At 43.6% G+C, this 13,035-nt stretch overlaps 1 protein-coding gene across 8 annotated transcripts in view; it reads left to right on the plus strand.

Moving 5' to 3' along the window:
* The window catches only part of PPCDC (phosphopantothenoylcysteine decarboxylase), a 76,128-nt gene that overhangs the window by 5,271 nt on the left and 57,822 nt on the right, over window positions 1–13,035 (plus strand). For 5 of the 8 annotated variants that reach the window (XM_075069515.1, XM_075069514.1, XM_075069516.1 and 2 more), the window contains exons 2-3: window positions 1,435–1,535; window positions 6,612–6,788. In XM_075069515.1, coding sequence (XP_074925616.1) covers window positions 6,636–6,788 — 153 coding nt within the window. In that variant the 5' untranslated portion in view covers window positions 1,435–1,535; window positions 6,612–6,635. Of the gene's footprint in view, window positions 1–1,434; window positions 1,536–6,611; window positions 6,789–13,035 lie in introns of those variants that run through there. The other 3 variants (XM_075069512.1, XM_075069513.1, XM_075069511.1) reach the window with 2 other exon arrangements.

A 13,035-nucleotide genomic window follows, 5' to 3' on the forward strand; every position in this document is an offset into this window, starting at 1 on the left:
AATTGCACGTATACACATATCTAAAAGGTATCAAGTACTAATAGGATGAACATGTGCCAGGATGGCACCGGAACATTCTGGTACAAACACATTCCACAGAGATAATGGGGAACAGGCTGACCCATCCTAAAGTCTGGATCAAAAGAATAATATGATGGATAGACTTGTTTGTTCGAACCAACATGTACCAGGAGAGAGGCAGCACCCTAATGTGTAGAGGGGTTATACCTCAATGGGTCAGGAGTGATGTGTTATTTGTTTGTACCTGTGTATAAGAATGCATCCCTGAGTGAGTATCTTTGGCCTAGGGGGCAGTGGAGGGTCCACCACTGACTGAGCCGGTCCATTGTCAGGGCGCACATATTCATAGTATGTCTTGTAGAGTCTGTGGGAAACTATTACTGTGCTTCATTTGGCAATAAATCTGACTGTGTGCCTTCATACCTTATCGGAGTCTGTGGTCATTGGGGGTTCTCTCGGGGCCTGCTGTGTCAGCAATCTGCAGAGCTGGGGCAGCACACAATGGGAACACACGCATGCAGCTGACTGTTATCGTCACTGAACAGAGCAAAGCACCACACCGGTGGCATCTGAAGACATCGATATTGTTGGATTGCATTCTTGTCTGTGGAGATGAGAAAGGCCTAATGGTTACAGAAAGCACAGCCAAGCACACAGATTGGCACATTTACTCTGAAAGTAACATGGCCAACTGAACGAGGAGTACTTGTGGCACCTTAGAGACTAACAAATTTATTTGAGCATAAGTTTAGCCCACGAAAGCTTATGCTGAAATAAATTTGTCAGTCTCTAAGGTGCTACCAGTACTCTTCATTCTTTTTGCTGATACAGACTAACACGGCTACCACTCTGAAACCTGTCACCGTGGCTAACTGAGATGTAGGTCAGATGTTGGAGACACATGGTACTGTAATGTGTCTCTAAAATGCACCTCCAAATGGGAGTTAGGCACCTAAATAACTTTGTGGATCTGGACAAGGGTTTTATTCCCAGCTCTTCCTGAAGTGGCCTTGTGCAACCTCTCATTTTCCCCAATCTGTAAAATGTGGGGAGTTATACTTATCTGCCTTCTAAATTAGGGGAATGAGGCCTTGCCCAATAATAAGGGCTGTGAAGAACATGGAATTATCAACACTAATTGATGGAAGAGTCAAGACAAGAACTCATAGACCCTTCTGGCTCTCAGTTTAGCATGCCTTCCCATAGGCCAAAGGGACAGCAGCTTTTGCTGTTGCAGTGTTCTGTTGAGAACTCAAGGTCTGTGAGGCTAGGGAGCAGGTTAAATGCAGATGAAATCTTCAGAGATTTTAGCAGCAAGCCTCTCTAAGCTGTGCTGAGTATATGTAAAACTGTGACCTTATTCTGAAGAATGGGTTTTTATTCTTTATTTTTTATTTTTTTTGGTTTAAACAGAAATCATCCTGAGGCAAAGACCAAGCATTCCAGCCCAAATGATTGAAGTCTGGCAAGGTTATAAAGACTTGAAAACAGTGGACTAAAGTGGAAAGGCTATGGTAACCTTAACTACAGATGTCACTACCAACTCCATGTATAATAGGGGCTTAGTACTTCGAGCATTTGGAAAATAATATATAATTCAAACATTTGGGTTAAATAAACCAAACACATCCAGCAAATCTTGTATATAATTGTAACCAAAGCTTTGCAATCTTCTCCATTTCCAAACCACATGCATAAAGGGCCTTATCTAGAGTCGATGGAAAGACTTCCGTTGACTTCAGTTGACTTTGGATCAGAACTAGAAATCCCTAACATTTTACGTTTAGTCTGGGAAGTTGTATATCACATTGTCCCCCAGCTTCCACCACTAGCTTTATATATTTATTTAAAAACATTACAGACATGGTGTTTAGTGTGGTATACATACCTAGATTATAGGTATTCATTTGTTTGTTATATATGTCTTGAAAATTAAAAAACATCCTATGTGACCTACACGTTTGTTTATACCTTAGTCTTCCCCAAATTAGTTTAGTTAATTAATTGTAGTTAATTCTATATTTCACCTCTCTAGCAATTTTTCAAAAGTATCCCTGTGATTGAGTCCTTTAGATCTTGCTTGCATTTTAATCATTTACTTTCCGAAATATTCAATTAAGGCTCTTCCAGCTAATTTCCCAAAGCTCCAGTTAAATAAAGAATCAGAAGAAATAACTAGCTGGAATATCATACTTTTAATTTTGTTCATTAATCTTTTGAAATGATATTCATTAACCTAATTATGTCATTTTCTTTTGCAAAGTTTAGGACAGGGTTAGGTTGGTGATTTAGAGTTATTATTTAATAGTCATGTGGGGCTTATGCCAAAAAAACCCAACACTGTTCTGACTGAATAATTTGTGATGGCCTTAATTTCATTTAAATTGAATATAGATAAAACATGATATAAATTATAAAATGTTACAGTGTCCTGAGTTACCTTAGCCAATACATAAGTCGAGTGTCCCTGTCCCCAAGACAAAAGAAACTGAACCTTTTAGCAATATTTTGGAGGGTGGGTTGCCTATATATCCCTGTATTATGAGACAGCATTAACAAAGTTAGGCCCTGATCCTTCAACCGATGATGTGTGGGTGGACCACTGCGATCTGAGCAGATTCCCATTGACTTCAAAGTCCATTTTAATATAATGGCCATAATGAAAATTAGTTTTAATTTTCTAATGTGTTAAAACTTAATGCCAAAGATAAAAACCTGTTATGATGAGTGATTCATGTGTGATGGCCTTAGTTTCTGTGCAAAGGCAACTGCAGGATCAGGGGTTAAATTTGCCCTAGGTGATTTTATTTTTCATTAAATTATAAATCTATCAAATATTTTGGAAAAATGTCGTAAGTTCATAGGCAAACAATAGAAAATGTATAAAAATTTCAGGAGCGTATTCATTTTTAGCATATTAGATCTTTCTATAAACACAAATGTTCCCTTTGTTTTTGTGAGTAATTTATTCAAATGACTTGCTACCATATCTTTCTTATTGTTAGAGATCCATTACCCATATGCCCAAATTTATCTGAAGTTCATTTTAAAGAAAGGTGTTTTAAGTAATCTTTATTATTTAATGGATGTCTCCCAAGTGATTCAGAATCCTGAAAAAGGCATTATTATTACTATTTGTATTACAATATTGCCTAGAAGATCCAGCAGAGATCACAGTCCTATTGTGTTAAACATTGTACAAACACTATTGAGAGAGAGGATATGTCTACAGCAGGGGTAGACAACCTATGGCACGTGTGCCAAAGGCGGCACACGAGCTGATTTTCAGTGGCACTCACACTGCCTGGGTCCTGGCTGCCAGTCTGGGGGGCTCTGCATTTTAATTTAATTTTAAATGAAGCTTCTTAAACATTTTAAAAACCTTATTTACTTTACATACAACGATAGTTTAGTTATATATTATAGACTTATAGAAAGAGACCTTCTAAAAACATTAAAATGTATTACTGGCACGTGAAACCTTAAATTAGAGTGAATAAATGAAGACTTGGCATACCACTTCTGAAAGGTCGCCGACCCCGGTCTACAGTATAGTGGCATTGCTATGGCTCTGTGGCTATGACATCATAACCCTGTAATGTAAACGCAACTTATGCTAACAGAACGGGTTTTTTCATCGGACAAGGAACACCACCTCTTCAAGTGATGGTAGCTATGTTGATGGATGCATTCTTCTGTTGGCTTAGCTGAACCTGTGTGGGGGTTAGGTTGGTATAGTTTCACACTCCTCAGTAATGTGGCTATGTCAACCTAAAATTTTAAGTGTAGACCAAGCCAGACAAAGGGTGTGAGAGAGGAAATATTATTCTCCCTATTTTATAAATCAGAAGTACAGGGAGTCTAATTGTCTTGCCCAACATCACACAAGTTGTCTGTTGCAGAACTGGGCATTGACTCAGACCTGAATCTCAGTCTTGTGCCTTAAACGTAAGTTCATACATCAGTTATTTCAGGAAGTGTAGCTGCTTGTGGTAACTCCAATCTGTTTCTGCTGTGTTGCACAAGATATTAACACTCTTGGCTGGCGTTGGTTAGGCAAGTGGCAAGATGTGACTTCTGCTTTTCTGCAAAATTATGTTCGCTTCATAGCTATTTCATCCTCCACTTTGTTGGTCTGTTTTGCCCACCTATTACATCAGGGGTCCTAATCCCAGACTGGGTTCTTGATACTCCTTTGAAGCAAATAATGATGATAATAACTCTTATACGAGAGCCAAGGTGCATACATGTGACTGATGTATTAAAAAACAACTATGCATTCATTTCTCCTATTAGAGACTGAAGGTATGCAACTCGACTGAGTCATGTGCCTTTTCTAAATCCTGTACCAATTTGGACAAATGAAGTAGCCTCTTTACATTTATTTCTGTTGACCTTCCAGAAAAAGCCTGACAAGTCCTGAACCCAATAGTGTAGCTAATGGGGTGCAGGGGAAGCAGCCGCTTCCCCTCAGCACGCTTTCCAAAAGCGGAGTGCCTTAGTTAGGCGTTACCATGGTGCCAACTCCGCTCTGAAGCTTGACCTGCCAGCTGGCTCAGTATTCCTACACACAAGGGAGGGGCTGGTCCCTGTGGTGGGGCGGGGCGGTGCCGGGCACAGGAAGCAGAAAGCAGCGGGGCTGGTTACTGGTACCGGGAGCAGCATGGAGCGGCCATGAGAGGTGGATGCGGGCGGCCCATCCCCCTCCCCCCCACGCCTGGGGCTCCCCTCTCCCACCGCAGGGCGCGGGCTCCTTCTCGGCAGCACTGCCCACTGTGGGGCTGGGGCTCTCCTGGGGCTCTGCCCTGCAAGTGCCAAGCACCCCTGGGGCTGCTTGTGCGTCCCCGAGCTGGCCCCATATCCCCTCCCCCAGGCGGGCTGGGGTCTTGCTGCAGCTAGTGCCCCTCTGCCTCCTCTGCGGCGCAGGCAGCCCCAGGGGGTTGAGGCCGTGCCACCTTCCCCAGCTTCCCCCTCCAGCAGCCCCCACACCACCCTACCGCGCCTGTTCAACTCGGCCTCACCGGGTCCTGCCCTGCTTCATGAAACCTGCCCTACCGTGGGGCGGCCCATCCTGGGGGCACTGGGGGAGCCGCAGCAAAGCCCCGCCCAGAACTGGTGCAGGAGACAGGCTCCGGCATCAGCCTGCAGTGGGGACTAGAGCCACCCCCCCGCTGGCTCGGCTCAGCCCAGCCCCGCTCTTAAAGGTAGATGGACTCCACTGCGGCTCGGCCCAGCCCAAGGCACATCACCTCACCCCCCACCTGGGGGGTCTGGCGAGGGGGGTGCTTGGCACCGTAGCAGTGCAGAGGGGAGGCCAGCACAGAGTGGATCCCATGAGGGCGAGAGTGGGCACGGAGCTGCCGGAGGAGGAGCCAAAGGGGGGTGTGGCCAGAGGATGAGGCATAAGGAGATGCCTTTTTTGTGTTTGTTTCCTCTGCTCTTAGAACCTGGCTATGCTGCTACCTGAACCATGAATCTAGGCTGTCTATTTTCAAGTCGCAAAGAGTCCTGTGGCACCTTGTAGACTAACAGACGTATTGGGACATGAGCTTTTGTGGGTGAATACCCACTTCGTATTTTCAAGTCTTTTAGCAAAAACTTATTGTAATTTAATGGTGAAAATTCTGCACGGTACTGAGTATACTGACCCCAAGCCGTGGGTACCACATACTACTCATGTACTTAAAGTTAAGCAAGTGGTTAAGGGCTTTTCTGGATCAGAGTCAGATTGCTCATCACCTTGCAGAATCGAGCCTAAAACTGGGTGACCTGATTTAGGATCTACTAGGATCCTTCCACTTTTTAGTAATGCAGATAATTTTGCTTCCCTTAATAACACTGGAAGGGATCCCTTCCGTTGTGCCTCTCTGTTAATTGACAATAAAATGGGATTCCTCTAAAGATTTTGAAATGTTACCTCAAGACCACCTGTTTTACCTCCTGGTATCTGTAAGTACTTTTGCTAGCTCACTTTCACCAATTGGGCTATTCCAGATGTGGAAAGGATCCCATTTACTTCAATAAGAGATGTATCAGAGTTCCCAACTCTGAGGATTTGCATGTTGCAAATGTACCCCACTGGTGAGTATGTGTTACATGTTTCCCTCCATGCCCAGTCCACAGAGCATGTGAGTCTGTTACATCCTCACACTGCAGAACCTGACTCTTTAGCTCATGCTGTAGCAACATATCCATTTAGCTCTGGATCAGTTTCTGGTGTCATCCAAAATGGCAGCCATCATTCATATAACCTTTGATCACAAGCAATCCCTTCTGGTGAAAGCACATTGAGTGCTTTGAGCCATAATACCTAATATTTTTTAAATTAAGTTAATTTCACAGTTAACCCTGATGCAATATTTAGAATAATAGGTAACTGCTGAGGAGCAGAATGTTATGGTGTCCCTCCCACCTTATTACTGAAAGAAGTGTAACGCTTCTTGGATCAGTTTATATTGTTCTGAACTGAAGTGTGTTTTGAGGCCACTTACTGATATTCTGTATAGGGAGGCAAATCAGCAATTTCTCTGCATGTCTATCATTGGATAAATCCAGCTCAGAGTTTGAAGACTGTTTCTCCTTGTTTGTAGATTTGATTGTCACCAGGGTGCATAATGGAGCCCTTAACCCTTTCAGAGCCACAGCCTTCCCCACAAAACAGCTTGCCCACACCACAAAAGACGTACCATGTGCTGGTGGGTGTTACTGGAAGTGTGGCTGCCCTGAAGTTGCCTATTCTTGTCTCAGAATTGCTGGAGATTCCTGGGGTGAGTAACTTATGCTCCAGTGAGTTAGAAGAGAAACTGTAAATATGATATCTTCATGTTTCCTTTTTATCCTCTTTTAGTGGAGATCAGATTGGGTCAGTTAGAATTTTAAAGCTGATTCTAGATGCTGGTCCTGGGGTCTGAAAATCAGGCTGAGCATTTTTCTGTCTCTTTCCCCATGATCAGTAATAACTCATAAATTCTCACAGTAAGAATTTACCTAACAGTTTTGTTGATATCACACAATACATGATGGAAACCAGCTTTGTGTCTCATCATTATGTGGGCTTTACAGGACTCACTGGTGTAAAAACATAAATGTCAGTAAAGTCACCAAACCTGAATTTACAAGATACATATAGTAAAAAGTGCATATGCTCTTTGAAACTCCAAAGTTGTAGTTCAAATCATGCAATATAAGTAGTCTCAGTAGTTGAGACATAGAACTTAAAAGTTGGATGCTAGTGTAAAACAGAAGAGGACAAACTATAAAAATATAGGAGTACTTGTGGCACCTTTTAGACTAACAAATTTATTTGAGCATAAGCTTTCTTGGGCTACAGCCCACTTCTTCGGATACATAGAATGGAACACACAGACAGGAGATATTTATACATACAGAGAACATGGCATGGCTACTTCCACCTTTTCAACTGTAAGAGGCCAGTCAACTGAGATGAGCTATCCTCAGCAGGAGAAAAAAACCCTTTGAAGTGATAATAGAGATGACCCATAGAAGGTGTGAGGAGAACTTAACATGGGGAAATAGGTTCAATTAGTGTAATGACCCAACCATTCCCAGTCTCTGTTCAAACCTAAGTTAATTGTATCTAATTTGCATATTCAAGTTCAGCAGTCTCTCTTTGGCGTCTGTTTTTGAAGTTTTTTTATTACAAAATTGCCACCTTCAAGTCTGTCACTGAGTGGTTAGAGAGGTTGAAGTGTTCTCCAACTGGTTTTTGAATGTTATGATTCCTGATGTCAGATTTGTGTCTATTTATTCTTTTGCATAGAGATTGTCCGGTTTGGCCAATGTACATGGCAGAGGGGCATTGCTGGCACATGATGGCATATATCATGTTGGTAGATGTGCAGGTGAATGAGCCCCTGATGGCGTGGCTGATGTGAATAGGTCCTTGATGGTGTCCCTTGAATAGATATGTGGACAGAGTTGGCATCAGGCTTTGTTGCAAGGATAGGTTCCTGGTTAGTGTTTTGTTTGTATGGTGTGTGGTTGCTGGTGAGTATTTGCTTCAGGTTGGGGCTGTCTATAAGCGAGGACTGGCCTGTCTCCCAAAGATCTGTGAGAGTGAGGGATCATCTTTGGGACAGGTTGTAGATCTTTTGATGATGCACTGGAGAGGTTTAGTTGGGGCTGAAGGTAGATGAGCTGAGTGCGCTCTGTTATTTTCTTTTTGGGCGCCTGTCCGTAGTAGGTGACTTTCTGGTACTCTTCTGGCTCTCGTCAATCTGTTTTTTCACTCAGAGGTGGTTTTTGTAGTTTTAAGAATGCTTGATAGAGATCTTGTAGGTGTTCTTATCTCTGTCTGCAGGCATTGGAAATAAATGCGGTTGTATCTTAGAGCTTGGCGTAGACATTGGGATCGTGTTGGTGTGTCCTGATGGAAGCTGGGAGACATGTAGGCTAGGTAAGTATAGCGGTCAGTGGGTTTCCAGTATAGGGTGGTGTTTATGTGACCATCGCTTATTAGCACAGTAGTGTCTAGGAAATGGACTGCTTGTGTGGATTGGTCTAGGCTGAGGTTGATGGTGGGATGGAAATTGTTAAAATCATGGGCTGTAGCCCATGAAAGCTTATGCTCAAATAAATTTGTTAGTCTCTAAAGTGCCACAAGTACTCCTGTTCTTTTTGCGGATACAGACTAACACGGCTGCTACTCTGAAACCTATAAAAATATAGAAGCATCTGTATGCACATTTAAAAAAAAAATTATTTTCTAGAGCAAGGGTAGGCAACCTATGGCACATGTGCCAAAGGTGGCACATGAGCTGATTTTCAGTGGCACTCACAGTGCCCAGGTCCTGGCCACTGGTCCGGGGGGGCTCTGCATTTTAATTTAATTTTAAATGAAGCTTCTTAAACATTTTAAAAACCTTATTTAATTTTACGTACAATAATAGTTTAGTTATATATTATAGACTTATAGAAAGAGACCTTCTAAAAACGTTAAAATGTATGACTGGCACGCGAAACCTTAAATTAGAGTGAATAAATGAAGACTCGGCACACCACTTCTGAAAGGTTGCTGACCCCTGTCCTAGAGTAACCAATTTGTCCAGGAGATGGCAGTATTAGTTAGGAGTAAATAGACTTACTTTCCCAAAACAAAGGGAACTATAATAGCTTTTGCTTTAAAGTAAAAGGAAAATTCAGAATGCTCTCACATTTTGGAACCAACCCAATTGTCGTGGCTCATTGAAAAGAGAGAGAGAGAAGCACCACCTTTCTTAAACCTAGACCAAATACGTAATGCATTTATATTGCTTGGGTTGCTAGATGGCCTGGTTTAATACCCTTTGGATGAGTCATATATTTGGGATTCCTTCACTCCAGAGCTCAAGGTACCACATGAGATTTGGACACAGGAGATGATATTTTGGAAATGTAATTGTGAAACTGATTGGTGGTGGCAGTAGCAAATCTGGAAAGGCTGTTGAAGGTACACAGAGCTGTCAGGGTAGCAGTGCTGTATCTTGTCAGCTGTTGGAAAGAAAGTTCAGCTGGCATGTTGTGGAGGCGGGGGGCGGGGGAGCTTAGTTAAGCTTTTCAGTTCCAGTAACTGAAAGAGGCTTAAGGTTCCAGACCAGATTGGGGAGGGGGAGGGGGATGGGGATGGGAATGGACAGCAGAAAGTGATGCAGAGACAGGAAGAGGTCATGTCAGAACCTCAGGTCATGTGTTGCTATGTGTATGAAATGTAGATTATGCAGGGATTGTCTATTTCCCCCAGCCCTCATCCCCAGCTTTCTGGTTTTCCATCTTAGCAACAGGAGATGCCTGAATCATAGAGCCTGCAGCATACTCTCTCTCTCTCCCCTCACCCCCATCCTGTACTGGTATCCAAAGGACCTCTCTCCACTCTGTAGGTGACAGGAGGAGAGAAAACTACCCATTCTGTAGGAGTCTAGATCAAAGCACATCCCTTCTCTATGAATATTTTGATCATAAACAAACTTTGCAGCAAGCTAGATCCAAATTTGATAGCAAGTCTCCTGGATTCTGTGATACTCCTGTGCAGGAGTCTGCAGATTTTGTGGCAGCTTCATTTAAATTTAAAAACAGAGGTTTTCACTAAATGAAATATAAAGAATCCATTCAGTCTAGGAGCCCTGGTTATTTATTTTGGCAATAAATTCAATTGATCTTCTACTGTCTGTATAATTTCAGGGCCTGAGCCAAAGCCAAATAAAGGCAATGGGAGTCTTTCCAGTTACTTTAAATCAGGCCCTCAGTTTTAACTTGCTGCAGATTTTTGTGCTGACAACAGAGAACTGTCTTACGAAAGTTCTCAGAGGAACTTGGGTAGAAAACAGCTGAAGTTTTTGCATCATTAGGAGATGTGCTGAGAGGTTTAGGGTTGTAGGATAAGCATGTTAGATAGAAGTTTCTGCTAAAATGATCAGCAGTGAAATAGTTGACAATTTAAATATCAATGTTGTAATCATTAGGTTTCAGATTCAACCACTCGTTGAGATGAATGAGGTAGTTAATACATCTCATAGCCATCAGGTTAGACTCTCTGCAGACTCAGGAAGTTAACAGTGCATCAGTTAACATTTTAAAGGTTTTCTTTATAACCATGGCTGTTGAAGCAGAAAAAAGTCTTGTTTTATCCAGGCTAGTGGAAAATTCTGATGGTCACTTATGTATTTGCTCAGGGTTACTAATATAAGTGAAATCACTGCCTTCTTGACTCTTTAAAATGGCACTCATGTAAACGTGGGCAAAAATCAGGCTGGCAGAGCATTGGCTAGTGATCTCTGTGTAGAGACAGCAAAGCAGGAGATCCAAGCTTAGCCCTGGATGAAGTCTGCCACTCCACTAGCCTCTCCTCATGTAAAACACACAACTTGTGACTCTAGCACACTTCTTTGACCAGGTGACGTGTACATCAGCTTGTATCAGCAGTTAAACAGAGGAGTCACATGCTCATTTTCTATTTTAGCTATTATAGAGGCAAACGGAGGCTGTTACTGGTATATAGAAAGGAAAGAATACTGATCTCTTTCCAACTTAGGTGGAGCGACATGAAAGCTCCACTAAGGGTATGTCTGCACTATGGGATTACTCTGATTTTACAGAAATCGATTTTTGGAAACAGATGGTATAAAGTCGAGTGCAGCCACACTAAGCACATGAATTTGGCGGTGTGTGTCCATAGTACCGAGGTAAGCATCGACTTCTGGAGCGTTGCACTGTGGGTAGCTATTCCATAGCTATCCCGTAGTTCCTGCAGTCTCCTCTGCACGCTGGAATTCTAGGTTGAGCTCCCAATACCTGATGGGGAAAAAAACATTGTCACAGGTGGTTCTGGATACATATCGTCAGGCCCCCCTCCTTCTGTGAAAGCAACGGCAGACAACTGTTTCACGCCTTTTTTCCTGGGTTACCTGTGCGGATGCCATACCACGGCAAGCATGGAGCCCGCTCAGCTCAACGCAGCAGCCATGAACATTGTAAACACCTCGCGCATGATCGTGCAGTTTATGCTGAACCAGAGCCTGCAAAACCAGGCAAGGAGGAGGTGGTAGCGCAGCGATGAGAGTGATGAGGACATGGACACAGAATTCTCTCAAACCGAAGGCCCCGCACTTTGGAGATCATGCTGTTTAATGGGGCAGGTTCATGCTGTGGAACGCCGATTCTGGGCCCGGGAAACAAGCACAGACTGGTGGGACTACATAGTATTGCACGTGTGGGACGATTCCAAGTGGCTGTGAAACTTTCATATGCATAGGGCCACTTTCATGGAACACTGTGACTCGCTTTCCCCTGCCCTGAAGTGCAAAGACACCACAATGAGAGCAGCCCTCACAATTGAGAAGCGAGTGGCGATAGCCCTGTGGAAGCTTGCAACGCCAGACAGCTACCAGTAAGTCGGGAATCAATTGGAGTGGGCAAATCTACTGTGGGGGCTGCTGTGATGCAAGTAGCCAAAGGAATCACTGAGCTGCTGCTACCAAAAGTAGTGATTCTGGGACTTGTGGAGGTCATATTGGATGGCTTTGCTGCAGTGGGGTTCCCTAACTGTGGTGGGGCAATAGATGGAACCCATATCCCTATCTTGGCACGGAAGCACCAAGGCAGCCAGTACATAAACCGCAAGAGATACTTTTCAATGGTGCTGCAAGCACTGGTGGATCACAAGGGACGTTTCACCAACGTCAACGTGGGATGGCCAGGAAGGGTTCATGATACCTGTGTCTTCAGGAACATGAATCTGTTTAAACAGCTGCAGGAAGGGGTTTACTTCCCAGACCATAAAATAACCGTTGGGGATGTTGAAACACGTATAGTTATCCTCGAGGACCCAGCCTACCCCTTAGTGCCATGGCTCATGAAGCTGTACACAGGCAGCCTGGACAGTAGTCAGGAGCTGTTCAACTATAGGCTGTGCAAGTGCAGAAGGGTGGTAGAATGTGCATTTGAATGTTTAAAGGGTCGCTGGCGCACTTTACTAACTCGCTCAGACCTCAGCCAAACCAGTATTCCCATTGTTATTACTGCTTGCTGTGTGCTCCACAATCTCTGTGAGAGTAAGGGGGAGACCTTTATGGCAGGGTGGGAGGTTGAGGCAAATCGCTTGGCTGCTGATTACGCGCAGCCAGGCACCAGGGCGATTAGAAGAGCACAACCAGGAAGTGCTGCACATCAGAGAAGCTTTGAAAACCAGTTTCATGACTGGCCAGGCTACGATGTGAGAGTGCTGTTTGTTTCTCCTTAATTAAAACCTGCCCCCTTGATTGACTCATTCTTTGTAAGCCACCCACTCTCCCCCCTTCGATCACAGCTTGCTTTCAAAGGAAATAAAGTCACTGTCGTTTCAAAACCATGTATTCTTTATTAATTGATTATAAAAATAGGGAGAGAACTGACAAGGTAGCCCCGATGGGGTAGGGGAGGAGAGAAGGAAGGAAAAGGCCACTTCAAAACTTGTTGAATGACAGCCTTTTGCTTGGGCTGTCCGCTGGGGTGGAGTGGCAGGGTGCATGGTTCCTGCCCCCC

The sequence above is a fragment of the Chelonoidis abingdonii genome, chromosome 9, assembly GCF_003597395.2.
Source record: "Chelonoidis abingdonii isolate Lonesome George chromosome 9, CheloAbing_2.0, whole genome shotgun sequence".
Classification (NCBI taxonomy): domain Eukaryota; kingdom Metazoa; phylum Chordata; order Testudines; family Testudinidae; genus Chelonoidis; species Chelonoidis abingdonii.